Below are 20,881 nucleotides of genomic sequence, written 5' to 3'. Positions count from 1 at the left end.
TACTGCTTCTGATTGCAATTTTGTAATTAATCGTAGTTTTCTGTTTTTATTAGTAGAACATGAACATGTTGTTATTGGAATTGTTATTTTTCAATTTCATCATTAAAACTATTTGAGACGTTTAAATTTACTTCAGACGATTTCTCCGTGAAAATGCATCGAATTAATAAATTTTCTTTTAATGTTTGCATATGCAGTAAGAAAATAAAATAAATAAGAATTTAATTATCTTTAGTTCAAACCTGTAAGATTTGTCTAGCAATTCCAGATGGTAAAAATTCAATTAGTTTAGAAGCTTTTGTTGTTGTAATAATGTGCTTACAATTTTTTACAGTCTTATATAAAGTTAATATGTTTTTATGGATCAACAATGTAATTGTTATAAATATAATTTTGTCTTTGTAAAATTATTCTTCTATCCTACCTTCTTGTATGGGATTGTTTTGGAAATTTTAGAAATAGAGGAAAATTAAATTGCTTCTCTCAAACAAATTTCGATTGATGCTCTTGATTTTTATATACCGATTGCTGATAGAAAATGGGTTAATTCTTTAGTTCGCAAAAAAAAAAAAAAAAAAAAAAAAAAAAGTTATAAAAACAAAATTTTAAAAATATTTCTCCTATATGAAAGGAAAGTACTAGACTTCTTCTATAAGAAAATTTTAAAAAAACATTTTTCTTATATGAAAGGAAAGTACTGGACTTCTTCTATAATGGTGAATATAAAATACAGGTAAAAGAGTATCAGTTCTGTATTTTAGAGCCGTAAAGGTAACTGCAAATTGAATTGAAATTTTTTATTATTGAAATTATTTTAAGGCACTGAAAGGAACAGTTTAACACTGTTGTGCTGTATTACTGTCTTATTAATATCGTTAAAATCTTCCTTGATTCTTTTCATTTAAAATTATGTAGATATTAAATTTATAAAAAAAAAAGTGGTTTCAGGGCCTTCTTTCGTTTAGCTGGTATTGAATCTACTTAATGAAAACATTTAAAAATTGTAATTTTAATCTGTGACCTCAATTTTATAGTTTCAATCATTCAAATTTTAAGAGAAATCGCGGTTGTTATCATATTAACTTTTAATGAAATATAATCAATTTCGCTGATAGGGTCATTTATAAAATTTATAAATCACTACCAAAATGGCACTCACTATTATTCAACTCCTTTCTCCCTGCATTTTATTAAAAATTTGAACCACTTTAAAAAGAATATATGAGTATTTTTAAATATATAAGTATGTATAATTATGTGCACTTTATTGCAATGTCTTGTTAAAGGTTTTCTTTACAATAAAATAAAATTCGTCTTTTTCTTTTGCAGATAGCCCAGCAGAAGTTGCGGGTTTAAAGGAAGGTGATAAAATAATTTCTTTAAATGGAGAACTTGCATCTGATTATAGTCATGCATCTCTGATTTTTTCTATCAAACAAGCAGTTTATGCTGGAATTCTGGACATAATAATTTCTCGCTCAGAAAAAGATGGTATGTATACTATTTAGTTGGTAAAAAGTTGTGGTTTATTATAAAATTGTTTATTGCACACATTTTCTTCGACGTAATTAGTTATTTATCGATAAATTTTGTAAATTTTTTTACGATAATTTTATGATTTATATTTTTCATTATTTATGATTTATATGTTTTATGTAATTATATATTTTATGTTTTCCATTATTTATAAATTAAAAAAATTTATTTTAAAGATTAAATTATTTTAGTTTTTCTCCTTATTTGTGGATCATATTCAGTCTACTTTGTTATTTAAATCAAAAAGTTATTGTCTACAAATATTAAACCTTAAAAATATCTTGGTTTTATTGTCTCGAAATGAATAAATTACAAGATGAAGGCTTGGTATTGCAATGCTGCAATTTTAAATTTATTTCATAGAAAAGATTTTTAATTTGTTCATGTAAAAGGTGCAAATATAGTATAGAATAATTTACACATAGATTTTGATTAATCTTTTGTGAATTATATCAAATTAAGAACTTTGCTTTCTTATTGACTGGTATAGTTTTAATTTATTTCTTTTAAACTTTGATGGAAATAAGAATTAATTTTGATTCATTTCCAAGCAAGAAATCTAATTGTACAAATATTTTTTTTCTCAAAATTTTTTATAAATCTATTTTTTAAAAGAAACATTTACATAATAATAATGCTTCTTAATTCTGACTACTACATCTTACAACAAGCTACAACTTCTCTAATAACATGTTTTCTAAAGCACATCAATCAGTCCGGATTATTTTTATAGTGAAATTTGTGCAATTCTGAATACTAAATGTTAATCAGTTATAAATTGAAGCGGGTGACATCTTGAAACGCAATACTTTTTCATCTACAATCTTTTTAAACCACAAATGAGCAAAGAGGTTTTGACTGACTGCATTACAGTTAATTAATGAAATGTTATACTAAAAATATTATATTCGAAATGATTTTAGTCTCGTTTACATAAATTTATTACATTTGAATGTTGGATTAATTTTTGAAATTTATTTTTAATTATAGTACTGTTATTTCCAAAATTGCAACACTTATATTGTGATCTATTTCAAATTATTAATTTTTCATTTTTCAGCTCCTTTGTCTTCTGAAATAAAAAAGACAACTAGCAGAAAATCATCATTTGCTGAAAAGCTTGCTTTATTTAGTTCTGGTGTTAATTCAGCAACACCAAATTTAGATGAAAGCAAAGCATCTCTAACATCTTCAAAGTCATGTGAAGGCAAGTGTGAGTCACTCGTTTTGAGAAGAAGATCAGCATTTGAAAATGGAAGAAAAGAAAGTAATATTGTCCATCGCAGATCATCTTGTTTGTCTCAGGGAATTTCGAAAGTTAATTCTGATAATTTAGAAAAACGATTGTCAGTTGATTTATCACAATGTAGTTTACCAGAGAATGGAAGTGTTAAGAAAGGACCTCCTCCTCCAGTGCCAGTAAAGCCGAAATTGAAACCAAAGATACATCATGACTTACATAAAACAGAATTTACAAAGACAAACGGTTGTAATGATTTAGAATATTTGAACTCTAATGGCTCTATTCAGAAATCTGACACTATTTCTTCTGATATTACCAATCATGGAAACCTTCCAAATGATGAGTGTCTTTCTAATAAAAGTGATGAGGAAATTCAATCAGAAAACTCAAGTCTCGAAAATAATGATAATGAAAGTAATAACGAACCTTCAAATATTATCATAAACGAAGAAAATGAAAATTCACGATCTGCTTCCTACATCGAAAATGACACATCTGAAGATTTTCAAAGACATAAATATGAAGTATTAAGTGACAGTCAAAAATTTGCTGTAAACGTGGACGTACCTACATTAAATTTTAAGTCAATTGATATTAGCGATACCAATTTAACTGAAAATTCTCTTCCCGAATATGTGGATGCTTTTATTCCACCAGAATTCAGGAATGAGGAACTGGATAATGAGAATGAAACTGAAGAAATTTTATCTTCCGCTGAAAAAGCAATAGAATCGGAATCTTTCACATCTATCAGCTTCATTTCAGCACCAATTCTCTCTGATTCTTGTAGAGCCGAATTGGATTCTCCTGAGAAGTCAATCAAACTTGATTTCGAGTTTGATGTAATTAAAAATGAAGAGTGTTTTGACGAACAGAATAGTCCCTTAGATAACAACTTTTTGCAGACTGACATGTGCTACCTTTCTGAAGAACAAGAACAGTGTGATTTAGAAGACAATAATGCTGCCTTAGATCTTGCAATAAATATGAATAATATTAGCCTAGAAAATAATAGTGAAGGAGTGGAGAACGTAGTTGCTAATACTGAAGATTATTCGTTGGATGAAGCAGGTTCATCACCTGTTGAAAACACAGAAGATGTTGATAATCAAATAAATACTTCACCATTGTGCTTACCATTAGAAAAAGTTGATGAAGATGATGTGGTAAGTAATATTTTTGTAATATTATGAAATTCTTCTTTAACGACCATAAATTTAAGTTATTCGATACAATTTAGACATGTTTGACGGGTTGCTCTGGTCTTATGACAGTTTCGGCTCCTTGATTTGGAGGATCGAGGATTCCAGATCAGTTTCCTCCATGCTTACGTTATGTCCTTGGTCCTTATAAACATCAAATCAGTGTGGTTCAAATGATCGTTCATTTGTGTAGAATTATAGAGGGGATATTGACCTCATCATTTGATCACTAATTAAAATTACGAAATCTTAAATAACTGATGTAATTTTGGAACAAGATGTTAACCACTTGCGGTGACAAGATTTCAGAGGTACGCATGCCAGAATAGTCCCCTGTAACACGCAGCGAGGCCACACAAAGTATACGATACCTTATAGAAATTGGAAAAATACTTTTATCTTCTAAATGAATTAACTTTCGATCTAAGATTGAGCTCCTTTAAACTGTTTCAGTCAACAGATCGCGAACATTTTTTTTTTTTTTTAACTTCTGAGGTGATTTTTTCTTTACCTGCTGAGATGTGTAGCACATCATTGGTGGTTCTGTGACAAAAGCATCTCAGCGTGCATTACGCATATTTCCACCGCAAGTGGTTAACCTAATCAATTAGTCACCCGACTTATGTGATAAGGTTTTATTTTGGCAGAATTTTTGTATAAAAAAATATTCAAAACACCCTTCCTATAAAGTTTTTAAAATTGCGTTGACGACGTGCGGTTCCCAAGTTTTTTTTTTTTTTTAATTAAAGCACAATACTTTATTATCAATGAATAATTTCATAGATATAGTACACAGTCAGAAAGAAATACTGATGGCAATGCTTTCGTAACAATTTAAACTAAAAGGTTTGAACCAATGGTTATTTAGATTTTTGATATTAAAATTTGGCATACAGCTCATTTTCGGGCTTTTACTTTTATCAAAATTTTGATATCTTTTTATAAATGTTTGTTTCGTTACTTTAACCGTTTTGGAAAAAATTCAAACTTTTAAATTTTCTTAGCGTTTCGTCTCTGTCCCTCATATTACAAAATCCACATACATAAGACGAATTTAAGTATAAATTCTATGTCTTAAATTTTCTTATAAGACTTTGATTTTTGTCCATCACTTTTTAACATTTATTTTATTCATTTTTATCTCCTTCTCAGATATCAGCTAGCACAACAACATCATCAGAGACTCCAGACACCGAAACTGTTATTGAAACTTTACCATCGAATTTATCCCCTCTTCCAAATGATGAGTCAAATGGTGAAGATTCATCTAAACTGTTAAACGGTGAAGATAAAGAAACGGAATACCTTTCTGAAGCTCCTGTTCCTGAAGCGCCTTCATATGATCCTACTGAGCCGAGTTGCTTAGAAAATTCAGAATTTGCAGACAATTTCGATAATAATGTTCCTATACAAGAAGATTTTACTCCTAACAATTCCGAAATCTATGAAAGTAATGAATGTGGGTATCCTATTATTCAAGATGATGAATATTGTAGAGAATTAGACGAAAGTATTGATAAGATAACATCTTTGGATGTGATTGATGAAATTGAACAACAATTAATGCATCAACTAGAGCAACAGGGTGAAACATATGAGGTAAGTGACGGATGATTCGTACATTATTTTAATAGGTTTAAGGTGTTTCAGCTTTATTTATTGGTAGAAGCATAGCAAATATACATTAGTGCTCTTCTCATTTCCATTCAGAAAGAATTTGTTTTATGTAATATTTGTGATAAAAAATACAAGATATATATTGTACATACACGAGATTAATTTTTTATGGGGGAAACACTAATTGAGGTAACTGTCTGAACCCATTAAAGAAAGAAAGAAATTAAGTAAAAAATATACATATATATATATAAACTGACCTGAACGGTTAGAAAGTTCCTGGTTAACAAGCAACACAATGTGCCCCACTTTTGTGAGAGAAATTAATTTTGAATTTGTTGCAATCAGTGATGAATATGGTGGGTTATCCCCCGGTACCTTATATACGTTTTCATGTTTGTATCAGATTTATATTCATTATTGGTTGAAAAAAATTAAGTTTCTTACTTCCTCTTTTAAAATTTGAAAAATTGAGTTTGTTGGTGTTGCTTGTTAAGTGACGAAATTTTATATTAAATCTGGATTTTCCTTTTCAAATTTTCAAAATAATAGGAACGGGTAGTGTGCCTCATTTACTCTCAGCATGCTATGAAGTCTTACATTGTTGTTGAGTTAGAAATTGATGTTTCTACTAGGTCATTTAAAATGAAACTACTGTTTGCTTTCAAAACTGCTTCAAAATTCATATTTTAAAACGGAAAAGAAATTAATTTAGTGTTACGTAAGGTAGTTTATGTATGAACTGTGCATATAATGAAAGGATTGTGGATATAGATTTTCTACATGTATAGGATTCTTATAAAAATCACTCATAGAAAAATAATTGCATAAAAATTCTTTTTAACTTAATAATTAAATTCTTTTTTTAAGTTCAAAAACAGCATTGGAAATTTGTTGATAGAATTAATTTTATTGAATATCTTATTAGCATCATCATATTGATTGATTTGTCTTTCTTTTTTTATGTAAGGAGATGGATGAAGATTTAACAGCCCAGTTAGAGCAAGATATAAATAAGCAATGGCTTTATATCACAGATGAAGCTGAATTGCTTGATGATTTAACTCCTCGAAATCTTGAGCCTCCAAGAGAGCCACCACCACCTCCGCCTCCTCCAGAGGCTGATACTTCAGATAAAAAGGTATTTAACTCTTTGGAACATACGATTTTAAAAAAAATAAAAACCCTAGTTGCACATTTTTTTATTATATAATAATGTTATTACAAACTTAAAATAACATGTTTTTAGTTATAAAAAATTTATTCACATATAATAAAACAACACACACCTCTATAAACGACAAAAATTCACTGCATCACACAATGCGTCACACAAACTTAATACAGCAGAACTCACAACTTACTGATGTGTTTTGATTTGCTTAAATTTTTTACAGTTATTTATACATTTACCCTTGATGCATAGCATTACCGACTGAATGAAATTTTTAAATGAAATATTAAACTGTATTACTATGAGTTAACTTCATCTGGGTTGAAATATATATCACCATGCATAGAAATCTAAACAAAAAGTGGGACAGTTTTTAACTCATCTAGCTCCAGAAAGGTTTTTTTAAAAAACGCTTAAAATGTTTTGTACTAATGAATCCAACGAAAAAGAATTTTTCCCTAAATGTAAGTCAGAGTATTTTATAAAATGCCATTATTAAATGTGTAATGGAAAATTTTTATAAAAATAAACAATGGAAATATCATTACAAGCAGCAATGGTAAGGATTTTGGTATAGATTGATAAAATTTAAAATACCCGAATTTGTAATAGGGATGTTAATGTCATTTGTTTCTTTTTAATTCGAATTATTAAGGTTTTTTTCTTTTGTTCATAAATTGGTTTTTTATTGATGTACAAAAACTCTCATTATCGTATCTGTGTATACATATAATTTTCTGATTTTTTTTTCTATTCTTGAAATTGTATTTTAGATTTCCAAATTAGTTTTATAAAATATATCTTAAATCTTAATTTTCTGAAAATTCATATAATTTACTACTGTCTAATTTTAAGTTAGCATCTCCTTTAATTTTTCGAAACAGGCAAGCATTTTACCATATCTTTTCTATTTTAAATTTAATAATATAATAATTTAATAATGCAGCCATTGTTTGCCATATGTAGTTCAAATTAACAACATATATCAAAGGGCCGTTTTAAGCTATCATTTATTGTTAAAAATCATTTTTCAGCTGTTTACTCGAACTAATTCAACCAAAAGAATAAAAAAAGAACTGTGGCGTCGTAGATCTGATTTCTTAGGCCTTGATTCCCCTGAAGGAATAGATGTTGGTAAGTTTTCTTCTTTTTTTTCCCTGTTTACAAAGTTACAATAATATGTATTGATCTTCATTACTGCTAAATATATTTGCTTTAGAACAAATACTGTAATAGTTTTTATCTTTAAATTAACTAAGACTTTTTTCTTGTATGGTATTAGATTTAGATTTAATCATGGGTTTTGATGTTTTTCGGTCTCTGTCCACGTTATTTTTAATTGTTTTCGTTACAATTTATTTTCAGACGATTTTTGTTTCGTTTCAAGCTCAAATTATAATTTATTATTATTATTATTAGTTGAAATTTTTTACGAAAATCTGTTTTCTTAATTTCACTCAAATATGTAAAATAATTGCAGGAAATATAGCACTTCAATTTTTCTTTTTCTTTGTTTCATTGAAACTTTGCTGTTAATCTAAGTTTATGTGATATTTAAATATCTTTAATGGTATTTTTTCAGTTTTACATTACTTTTACTATATTTGAATGACTAATTAAGCATAAGATCAGATTTTGATAAAGTTAAATTTTCTTTAATCTGGCAAAATTTAAAAATATATATAAATATATATGTATATTAAAATATACATGAGCCTTAAAGCATATTGGAGGTTTTCAAAACAGTTTAACAATTTGTAAAGTTTTTTCTTAGTGCTAAAATAATTTTGAGCAACGGCATTAAATTTGCGATGGAGTTTAAATTGATTTTAAGAATGTTGCCTATGTATGAGACCATTTATTTGTAAAAAAAAAAAAGCTGTCTTCAAAGTTTTGTTTGGTATTTTCTAGTTAAATAGTTCATAAAAATAATAAAAAATTTAAAAGGTAATTTCTGACACATAACATATTTGTCTTCAAAATGAACTAAAATCTGAACGATCATGAGATATAAAACTTTTGTAAAGCTATACATATTACTATATAGACATTGTTCTACATTTTCCAAAAATTTCTTTTAAAGAAGCTATAAGTAAATTAGAATATATTTTATATCGAATCGTTTAGTTCAATTTATTAATAATATGTAATAATAACGTTCTTTGAAAATTTCGCTGAAAAATTTTAATTTGTGGTGGATTATTATGTTAATATTTAATAATTTATTTCGAAAAAATAATTGTGGGTAAAAGAATTGTTTTGTACAAGTATTTTCTTAACTTCGAAACGAAAGAATGACTGCAATGTGAACATATTGCCAATTAGTATCAAGAAATTAAGAAAATTGATGCTGAAAATTTTTAATTGTGCACTAGCAATATCATAAAAACATTATTTTTAACTTAAAATTAAGAAGGATGTTAAAAGATAGTTAAAACCGGCATATTTTACAGCGACTACCTGTTGCAGATTGAGAGGCATCTGGCTAATTTAGCAGCAGTTGACACTTTTTTAATTAGCTATACTTCGGCTTCTAAACAATAGTAAATGAAAAGGAAAACTAAAACAAAACAAAAAAAAAATGTTTAATTTACAAGATTTTGCTAAAAACCGGTTTTGACCTAGATAATAATTTTAAAAAATGCCATTTTCATTGTAGGCAGTCAGTCATCGTAAAGTGATTAGGAAAAGTAAAACTTGAATGTTTTTGGGCATTCTACTCACATAGGAAATTAGAATAAAACAAATGAATTAATTAAAACATTTACTAATTGTTAGAGAGATTGGATTATTAAAAATGGTTAATCTTAGTAATAATCAATCACAGAAAACATTTTGATTCATTTAAAAAATGTTATGAAAATTTTCTTGTTGATTAATTCAATATTGATATTTAAAATAAGATTAACATATAACGTAAGAGATAAAGCAATTGCACAATTTTTTAAAAAAAATTTTATATGGTGATGTAACAAATGATCTAGTATTGATATATCTTTGCGAAAGTACTTGTTACGCAGATGAGCTTTTAGAAACATCGATTAGTATCTAGTGAACTAGAATGAAATTGATTTATGTATAGTTGTTGGGTCAAACATAAAGCGTCATGAAAAGAAAATATTTTAAAGGCCTCATTGCCCTGATTGATTTTCTGTTAATTAATTGCACCTTAAAAACATGATTTTAGAGTAATAAAATTCTTTTCAAAAGATAAATTGCATCTTCGCGTTATGATTATGGATAATATGTTTTTCTTAGTTGCATTTCCCATATGTTAATTCTATCGGTCTTTTATGAGATGGTTTAAGAGTACTTTCAAGTTCTGAAAAGTTAATATTACCTTGAGAAGTTGCATTTTTTTTATTTGATAAAATCTACATTTTATTTATTTGATGCACATTTGATAAAATTATTTTAAATGACAATTTTTTTATTATATTATCTCGAAAAATTGAAATTATAAGTAATTTTTAAAATTTCAAATGTAGCATCTGATTTTATAATTAATTTTCTGCAGCATTTTTTTTTTCCTTCTGTTTTTCTGCTTCTTCTTTCCCACTATGCAGTATATTTTTCTTTCATGTTAAATATAATGATTCTGTGCAATAATGAGTTTATTTTCAATTTTCAGATAAAATTTTACCGCCTCCACCTGCATTAGAGGAAATTTTAAAGCAAGAGCGAGAACAAACACAGTGGTTAGAAAAGAGATTATCTTTAGCAGAGACTGACATTTCTGCACCTTTGTATATTAATGATTCTGTAGGCATGGAATCTCAAGATTTTGTGCAAAGTAAGTTTTTTCTTTTAAATTTTGCAGTTCATCATTAAAAATTTATTTGATATTGTTTGTGCAATTACTAATTTTTTCTAAATGCATTTAAAGTCATTATTTAAAAATTTTTTGTTCATTATTTAACCTGTTAACTCTGGAATTAACTGTTGTTATACTCGTTTCATAATTGAGACTTTTTTTGCAATGAAGTTTATGCTTAAAGTAATAACAGGAAATCGCTTTTCAATTCTGGATTCTTTATTTTAACAAATGACTTATTTAGACAATATATAAATCAAATATTTTCAATTACAAAGAGTTGATTAAATGTTAAAATAATTATATTTTTTTGAAACAATCAAGTATATACAAAGCAACACTACTATTAGGGCAGCCATTACACACAGTTTAATACATATGTTTTTGCCTCATCTGACCAATTCATCAAAAAATCTTCGCTTTCTTTTGAACTGGTACTGCTTATAATTCGACATCTTTTACATACCCGATCGGGCACTCTTTTATCAAAATACTCAAATACACTTCAGGAAAATCATAGTATTACTAGAAAGCAAAATATTCAATGCACATGACAGAATATGCATCAGCTATTTTATAAAATACGTTATAGTGGCCTTCGAAACTAAGTTGCAAATCTGGCGTGCTTCCATATAGCCATGCTAGGTTTTAATGTGTAAAACGATATAAAATGTAATTCAATCCACGTATTACTTTAAAAAATTTCCATGGCGGAAAAATTTGTGATACCAATTGGAGTTGTATTTCATCATACCTGGCTAACATGTTAAAATTATTCATTCTGAAATACAATCTTTTCTAAACATTTGCATCTTAATGTCTATTTAATTTAATATTTATAAACATTTATTTTGACTGAAATTAAAAAAAAATTATTTGTCTAACCATTATTCTAATTTTATGAATTCCAAGAACAATGCGCTAGTTATTTCTTTCTCATCTATTTAACCGAATATTTTAAGTATTTTTTTTTTTTTTTTTTTTTTTTTTTTTGTAAATCTTGATGTTTCTGCAAACACAAAATTTTTGGATGATCTATGGAGTTTTTAAAACAAAAGGAATATTTTGATCGTATGTTGTTGATATGAAATATTATATAAAGAATTAATACCTTGCTTACATTTAGTGTCTGTAGTGCATTTGTTATAGCTATCTTGATTAATCAAAATAATTTCTGGTCAGAAAGTTTCCAGTAAACTGAGATTTTGGAAAGTAATTTATATTTTGTAAACTAACAGACGTTTCTAATATATGTAAAAAGAAGCTAATAAATAAGAATGATCTTAAAGATTAATTGTTATTCAAGAAAATAATATCAACCTTTTTTTTTTTTTCAATTTTACAAATGCTGCTACTATGTACTAATACTACTTAATTTTTTTATATCTGCAAATTTGGTATTTAATTTCGCTTTCAAAAATCTTTATCAGTATAATTCGGACAAAGATAAACACTTCTGTTATAGGAAACTAGAGAGTCCTTTCTAATTAAATAAAACATCATTTTTATATACGCATTTTAAAAGGGGTTTCTTTCAGCTACTGATTATTTTTTGAGTTGTAACAAATTTTGATATATTTATAATATAGTCTTTGGTTTAATTTTTATAATAATTTATATTAATTGCAATTTAGTTTTTCATCTTACCAGATCTTTTTGTTTTTAATTATAGATGAGTATAGTTCTGATTACTATGTCGAAGACAATGATGGTGTTTCAGCAGTTTCTGGTGATTCTAATAATGAACAATGGAAAGAACATGTAATATATCTTTTCTGCACTCTTTCAATTTAATAAATTTTCAAATAAATTTTTATCTTAATTTTGAACATTTTTTGAAGAATTAACTTCTAAAGCTGATGATTATTTCCAGTTTTAGGCTAAAGTGTATTGTTATTGTTATTATTATTATTTATCCATACATAAATTAATGGAATACTTTTGAATCACTTGTATTTTTTCAGTTTTCCAATCTAAAAGTATATGACTAATTATATAGACTATTTTTCTTACAGTTTAGATTATTCATACATTCAAGAATGTAAGTTGCATCAGATTTAATAAATTAAACAATTTAAAAAATTCATTTCAAGTAAATATCTACATAGCATCATCGGGAAATGTTCTGATTTTGTCAATCATGTTGTACATTCAAATAAAGTATTTCTTGTCTTTAAAAACCAGTATTTTAATTTCAAAGTAAGGCATCAATACAATTGCCCCTTTGATTCTTAAATAAGTGATAAATGTCATTTTTACTTCAAATGAATCATTCATTGCAATTCATGTTTGATTTATAATATCAATCAATCATGTATGTGATTCATCTCTTGGTAGTTTTTCACAGTATTCTTATTTATTTGTAAACAGGATTTTTTTTTAAAATCTGAACTATTGAAATTAGTTAATAAAAGGGCTCTTGAGTGTGCAAATAATTATTTTGTGTAAATTTGATTTTGTGCAAAAAAATAAAGTTTTCTTTTTTTTACTATTTTTAGGGAGATCAATCTTTTGAACCTACGGAATTACACTATAATCCACCAGACATGGCAATTCCTCCTTCAGGTATTCACCTCTTCTTATTGCTCTTTTATTTTTATTTCTTCTTATTTTCTTTTCGAATAAAGTTTATATGTTGTTTAAAAATATTTCAAAATATATTTTTTGCATTTTATTTCATGTAATTTCAAATGATACATAATTATAATATAATATATTCAAATTATACAGAAGAAAACCAGAAAACTAATGAAAGTCCTCAGCACAAAGCAAAACAGAACCTCTACGACCTTGGGGCTGCACCAAAAGCAAAAATTATGGATAGTAATAAATGGATTACGGAAAAGGTAAGAATATGAATGAAATCATATATATTTTTTTATGTTTATTGCAAAATTAGAGACAGCTTTCTTTCAAAAAATGTCTGCTCATTCTTTTTATTTGAGGTCTTTACTGAAAATAAATAATAATGATGTACTGTTCGTTTCAGTATTCTGAGACACTTTTTGACGATTCTATCGTATTAAGGGGAGAAACGCGGAAGGATGAGCGAATTTCCTGAATTCTTCGTTATTGTTTGACTTTGATTTTCGCCCTATTAGATTCTTTTTTGTTCAATTTTTTTTTCACGTGTATGTGAATATCGTGTCGTTTCTGACCACATTATTTTAATTCAATCTGTGAGTAACCCGATTTTATTTTATTGTTAAATGAAAACATCCCCTTCTTTCATTTTTCCTCTCACCCCTATTTTGACGAATAAAACCCATCCTAACGCATGCGCAAAAGCGCGGAGGGTTTTAGAATCTGTTGTCAAACAATAGTTTCTTAGCATAGTTTCTAATCCTCATTTTCAAAGCGTGATGGAATAATGTGGCTTAAAAAAAAATTCTTAAATTTCAAACAAGTGTCCTTGAATAAAAAACAATATTGTCCATGCATTCCTGTGTTTTCACTATGTTCATGAGTTGATGAATTTTATCTGTATTATGTATACTTCATTTCACTTTTTCCACACTTTTCTGTTACACCAGAGGTGATAATATACTATATTAAAAGCTTAAGAATTGCATCTTTAAATTTAGTAGCAAGTGTGCATAGATAATGGTAAAGGGAAAAAGATACTGTGTTATTGTAATTGAAAATGAGCATTAAGTCCACTATACAGTGGTTTTTATGTACCTTTGTGTAAATCGTAAAATAATATCCATTCTGTTGGTAGAGATATGTAATCCTTCACTAATGTTTTAAAAGTTATTTAAATATTAAGCCATATAATGAATATAATATTGTATCATTACAGGCAATGTTGTAGTCATTACTTAAGCAGCACTCAATGCTCTGACTTGTGTGGTATTTCTAGACCACCTTTAGAGTATTCATCTCTCTGTGTGGAATGTTTGGGGGTTACCCTTTTTTTTTGTATATCATATATCAGTGTATATGCTTAGCTCTCAGTAAAATCAAAATACACAAGTGTTCTTTTCGATGTAAAGTATTTTTTAAATGCAATGCAAGATTTTCAAAAAAGCATGGAATAAAAAATGATTGATGGCGTACTTCTGTTTTATGTCATTTGAGCATATTAGGCCAGTGCCCAGTATTAGTGCAAATTATAATTAAGAAATAAAAAATGATAAAATTTGTTTCGAAATATTCAGAAATAGATACATTTTAAATAGATAAGCATTTTATGAAGGAAAAAACCATACAACTGCACATGCATAATTTTTGGTTTTAATTTTTTTTTAAATACTGGACCAATGTTGGTGATAGATTTAACTGTGTTATAAAGACATTCCGATTATAATACTTCTTCATTATTTATTTCACAATGATCTATATATTAGGAAACAATATTTCAGTCGATTACATTTACAATCATTCAGTTGTAGTACAGACTTAATTTAAGAGATGGCTTTCTCTCTTACCTATTTTTCAGGCATTCAGAAAATTTTAGACTCTGATCTATTTTGTTTTCTGTTATGAGTGACTAATGTGCTTGGATTAATTTTCCCCATAATTGCCCTTAAAAATATTTTGATCAATTGTAATTCGGAAAAACTTCTTTGGCCACTCGCAATAGAATGTAGGTGGGTTAGTAAGATTGTCAGTAAATCCCTTAAGTTTGGATAAAGGCCTTCTAATTTCTTTATATATATATATATATATATATATATATATATATATATATATATATATATATATATATATATATATATATATAAAGCGTAAAACATCAAGAGAATTCATCCTGTCTGTATGTTCCTTCGATGTTGACAGTTGAAGGTAAATGAAGATCTGAACATTGTTTTTTTAAGTTCTTTTCTGTTTGGTCAAGTGTTTATTTTATAAAGAAAATCTCAAGTAACTGAATGCGTAATTTTATAGAGGGTTAAAAATTATTTTTTAAATTTCTCTTCAGGTGTTTGCATTGAAACTTGTTCATCACGACTTCAAAATTTTTCTTAATCTATCGTATTTACTTCTTTTTCCAAAATTGGGTTCCATTCTCTTTTCTTTCTATTGTGTTCCAGCCGGCAGCTATAGAACCCTCGCGAATTTTCTAGTTTATGTGTAGGATTCACTCACTCACTGCGGCCTGACTGTACTGCGGCACTGGTGGATACCCTTGGAGCTGGGCCTGGGTATTGTTAAGGGGTAGGTGAGGCTCACAATGGAGCAAGTTATAGAGAAAATGAAAGTATGCGGGAAATGACTTCATAATAAAATATTATTATTTTTTTAAATTTAAAATGCTTATGTATTTCTTCTGGATATTAAAGGGGTGAAATTATAATATGTTACCAATGATACAAGGTATATTTTATAGTTATATTTTGTTTTGTTTTTATCAAACATTAGCTTAATTAGTAGTTCAAATTATAAATGTAATAAAACGTTAAGAAAAGTTTTTAAATGTATGTTAATTTCAAATTATGCTAAAATTAAATAATTTCAGTTTAAAATCATGGCATGGGTAAATATAGTGTCTGATATCTGATCTTCTGCATCAGCACATTTGCTGAGGCGAATAAAAATATTTAAAAAATAGAGAGCAAATCACAGCAAAATAATACAGTTGTAATAAATAAATACAATTGGTGCATCTTTTTCTTACTTTTCTACAAAGCATTATTATTAAATTTGTGTTATGAAGAGCGAAATGTAGACCAACTGGCGAATTTGGATTAATAGTATCATCTGATATCATAAAATTTTCACATTAGAATCTATATATAATGTTAGAAAATGCTATGAATTTCTAGAATCATAAAAAAATACATTTTAATATTTATAGCTTTAATATTTTTAACCCTTTTCCGCCACCGCTTGCCAGTGACTTGACATTACTATTAGTGTGAAATACTATCCCATTCTCTGATTTTAGGTCAAAGGAACGAGCTAACTGTTTTATTGTTATCATATGAAAGAAAATCTGATTTATTTCTAATAAGCAAAAAATAGTGATTGAAATTATGCCGAATAAATTTGTCTGAATGTTAAAGCGTGTGAAGAGAGGCTGCTGGAATTTATAGTTTTTAAAAATAGTATCACAGTAAAAGCAGTATCAATTTGAGCTTGCGGAAGAATTTTTAAAGCAGTGGGAAACTTATACATTTCTGTATTATACATACATTCTGTCCTTATATTTTCTATTGTAAAATTTATTTTTAATGAGTTTTACATTCTTCAATTTCCTTTTAGGTTACACCTCTTAGCAAAAAGTCAATTGAGCCTGTTTTTCGCCAAACCACTTACAACCAAAATTATTGGCTGACACAAGATGACGAGAGAAAACGAAGCATTCAAACTGGCGAACATTTGATTGATAGAAGGTACTCTATGCCACCATGCCAAACTTCTCATCCTGATGTTACAGTTCGTACATGGGGAGACAGAGAGTATGAATTTCAAAAACAAAGACCTAGATCAGCTGTATGGAATACAACAGCTGCTAGTGGAGACATGTATGACACATATTCTCGTAAGCAAGACCTTATGCGCACACATAGCTATGATGGTCATGGAGAAGTTAATTTTGATTCCGATATTCTTGAGTCAGAGGCTCATAAATGTTCCTCTTGTGGAAAAGGTCTATGTAAGTAGCTATTGAAACTCTTCGATAAACTTTGCACCGATTTTTCATTATCAAATACTTTTCATTTTTCAAAATTCATTTAATTTTTCATAGGCCGTTGTAATTAAAAATATTAATTTTACTCAAATGTAAATCTTTCAGGTGAAGGCTCTGCTATGGGTATTGAAGCGTTACATTTGTATTTTCATATACAATGTTTTCGATGCTGTGTATGTCTAATGCAGTTAGGCAATGGAACTTGCGGCACAGATGTACAAGTGAAAAATAATCAACTATATTGCCCTAATTGTTTCACAGCTGATTAGGTAGGTTAAACAATTAGCAGCTGTTTAAAATATAAGCTTACCTTTTCTGTGTTTTTTAAAGCTTTTTGTAAAATTTGTTTATTGATTATTGTTGAAAATTTTTTGTTTAAAATATGTTTATTACAAACATTATTTTCAGTATCCGTTTTATTATACTTAGTGTTTCTAAACATAAATAGGCATTAGTTTATTTTATTCTTGAAATGATTAATGTAATATATTTTTAGACCTTTCCAAAAATGTAAGTAACTTTATTTCATTGAAAATTTTTCTGTTTTTCTGAGAGGTTTGGCAAATGATTTTTGAAAATGTTTTAAAAACTTTTAACTCGTATTTAATTTGATTTCTTTTATTTAAAATTATTTGAAATGATCATAATAGATTCACTGTTTATTGTGAAAATATTTGCATTATGCGAATGGTTTTAGGGATTTATTCTTGAGCTTAAGACAATAATTGATTTTTTTTTTAAAAAAACTTTTTTATTGTTGCTAATATATATTTTTTTATTGTTGTTAAAAATTACATAATAAATAATTGCATAATGCATATTATAGATCTGATTTTCTAAAGATTTTTTTAAATCTTTTATAGGCTTGCTGATGTGTTTTCTGCTCTACACAAATTTTCCAAAATCATGTATAAATTATCTACATCTTCCATTGTACAGATCAGAATAATTTATAGTATAATATATTTGTTTATTCTGAATTGAATTTGCAAACACTGAACTTTATTTCCTTCAAACGATTTATGAGACTAAAATATATCATTGTTATGAAACGATTTAGTCTGTTGCTCAGAGTGCAGTTTAATCTATACTGTTTCTTTGTTGGTCTGATATACGAAATTAAGTATTAATGGTATATTTTTATGCCATGTAGATGTATGCCAGCAATTATTCTGCACCATAAGAATTTCAGATAAAGAAAAAAAAGATGTAGTTGTATTTGTAAATGTGTACAAACAACTTAACGGTTTCAATGTTTCCTTTCAACACTTAGGTATATTAAGAACTAAATCAAAGTACATATTTGAAAGGTTTGTTTACCTTCGAAAGTTGTGTGACAGCTGATGTTCAAAGATGAATGCTCACTTATATACAAAGTTATATTGTATTGTTGTATTCAGTGCACTTTGCAATATACTGAACAGGTTGTTAACAGTTTTTAGCCTTGATGTATTACTATAATTATAATTGCATTCTGCATGTTGATTTCCCCTATCTCTATAACTAGTCGGTTTTATATCACTGCATTTTCTTTGAATATGTTCTAATATATTCACTATTTCTGAATTGTGAGACATATGATATACTTCATAAGCACTTTGCTCTGAAATTTATTTTCTAAATAAACAATTATTGTGCCATATACAATTATTGTATTCAAATATCGTTGTATACACATTAAATCCTTTACATATTATTTTTAATTCATATGTTGGGTTTGATGATTGAGGTAGAGAGAGATTAATAATCTATTTGGTTCTCATCGTAAATACTCAATCAGAACATCAAGTTAAACTTAAATTATAAAAATTCTAATCTTTTAATGTGTTAAGTAATAAAATACTTTTAATGTCACTTGTAGAATTGTCTTAGTGGACAAAACATTTTGCTTCCCTCTCATTTTTGTCTGTAAGGTGAATTACAATGAGAGCGCTTTTATACAAATTGTGTGTATAGTTGTAAATATATGTGTTAATTGATATCGTAGACTTAATGCAGTGATAGTTTGTATAGCTTTGGTAAAAAATAGCAATATACCTGTTAAAGGAAAGGTTTTTTATATATTTTAAATTTTTTTGCCATTTAATTTTGATTATCACATTTAAATTAAACAATCTATCTACTCTTTTGCATATGTTGCATTTCTTTTTGCCAAAGAAACATTTTTATAGATCTCGCCGGACAGCTAGGTAAAAATTTAATGGAGTTAACATTTAGCTGATCTGGTTGACAAAATTTTAAATATTCTGCGATAAGAAAATTTTCTTTTAAAAATGTTTGAATATTAAAGGTAATAATAGTATTTTATCGAAAAAAAAATCCATTTCTTATTTCATATTTAAACCGTTCAGTCTACTCTTTATGCTGTAAGTCACTGTCATCTAAATTTTTGAATTCTATATAATCTGACAAAAATTTTATACTGTTTTAGCTATTTTTTCAGAAATAGAATCATATGCATAAAATAAACGTTGTATCAATTACTTCCGATAACATTATTTTATAAAGTAATTTTCTCATGATTTTTTAAATACAACTTCGAGTAAAATATTTGCATTTTCTTATAATAATTGGTAACATTTGATATGAACAATATTCAATACAGTATCTACTTTTCGATGGTCTGTCAGGATTATAGTGACAAGAATCTGTAACAGTAATTTCATTTATTTAAGTGAATACTCAGAAAAAATGCTCTTTTACCAATTCTAAATAATTGCAATTTTATGTATGTGGAGTTACTGAGCTTATGCACAATCCTGACAGTTTTGTAAATTATATTGGTTTCTATTTCTTAAGTGTATCATAATATGTCTGTCTTTAATATTCTTACTTAAACATGTATTAAAGTTCACATTGCAATACTTTCTTCATTCATTCTTTTTGTGCTTTAGTTGCATTATTTCTCTTCTTTGAATAAAACATACAAGGGAATGTATTTCATCTGAAGACCTTAACAATTATTCAAATAATTTTTTATGTATTGTACTATAATATTTTTTGAGGTCCAAAATTTTAAAATGAATGTTTTTAAAATTGTGTAATATGACCTTCATTCCATTTTGTATTTGCTAGCATGTTTGAAATGTACAGCAAAGATTGTGGATAAAAAGTATACAACGTTTTGTTACGACATTTATTATGTACTTCGAACCTACTCTTTTGAGTTCCAGATTTTTTTGATATTGTTTTGAACTTTTGATGATAAATTTACTATTTGAGTCAACAATGTTTTTATGACTGGATATTCATTGTATAAATTCAGAAATAAAGAATTTCTTACATAAAGTTGAAATTAATCATTAAAAAAGGCAAAAATTAAACATTTGCTACCCATACACTTTTTAGTCAACATATTAGACGTTTTGTAGTATGAGTGGAATAATTTAAATTTCATAAATTATGGAACAAAGAACTACGAAAATTGTTAACAAAAAAAGTAAACATTTTTCTAATTGTCATCTTTTAATACCTGTTCACTTAAAGCAGATTGAATTTAAAATATGTCTCTAAAAAAGTTTCTTTACGATTTGACAGGGTAACAGTAATTATTATTTATATGCTGAAAGGAGAGAAAAAGAAATATTTTTCAATCAGAATTCGACAGGGTAAGGATTCCACCCTTTCAAATTCATAAATAAATAAAGCAAGACTTAGC

The 20,881-nt window shown here is 27.2% G+C and overlaps 1 protein-coding gene across 2 annotated transcripts in view; it reads left to right on the top strand.

The window, feature by feature from the left end:
• The window catches only part of LOC129958281 (uncharacterized), a 130,198-nt gene extending 109,687 nt beyond the window's left edge, over positions 1 to 20,511 (top strand). For both annotated transcript variants that reach the window (XM_056070619.1, XM_056070620.1), the window contains 12 exons: positions 1,330 to 1,491; positions 2,597 to 3,945; positions 5,134 to 5,580; positions 6,569 to 6,739; positions 7,807 to 7,906; positions 10,404 to 10,565; positions 12,259 to 12,347; positions 13,085 to 13,151; positions 13,317 to 13,432; positions 16,794 to 17,187; positions 17,329 to 17,492; positions 18,087 to 20,511. In XM_056070619.1, coding sequence (XP_055926594.1) covers positions 1,330 to 1,491; positions 2,597 to 3,945; positions 5,134 to 5,580; positions 6,569 to 6,739; positions 7,807 to 7,906; positions 10,404 to 10,565; positions 12,259 to 12,347; positions 13,085 to 13,151; positions 13,317 to 13,432; positions 16,794 to 17,187; positions 17,329 to 17,492 — 3,221 coding nt within the window. In that variant the 3' untranslated portion in view covers positions 18,087 to 20,511. The remainder of the gene's footprint in view (positions 1 to 1,329; positions 1,492 to 2,596; positions 3,946 to 5,133; positions 5,581 to 6,568; positions 6,740 to 7,806; positions 7,907 to 10,403; positions 10,566 to 12,258; positions 12,348 to 13,084; positions 13,152 to 13,316; positions 13,433 to 16,793; positions 17,188 to 17,328; positions 17,493 to 18,086) is intronic.
• The last annotated feature ends 370 nt before the right edge of the window (positions 20,512 to 20,881 follow it).

The sequence above is a fragment of the Argiope bruennichi genome, chromosome X1, assembly GCF_947563725.1.
Source record: "Argiope bruennichi chromosome X1, qqArgBrue1.1, whole genome shotgun sequence".
In the NCBI taxonomy this organism is placed as follows: Eukaryota; Metazoa; Arthropoda; class Arachnida; order Araneae; family Araneidae; genus Argiope; species Argiope bruennichi.
This window is presented reverse-complemented; position numbering and strand designations above follow the sequence as displayed.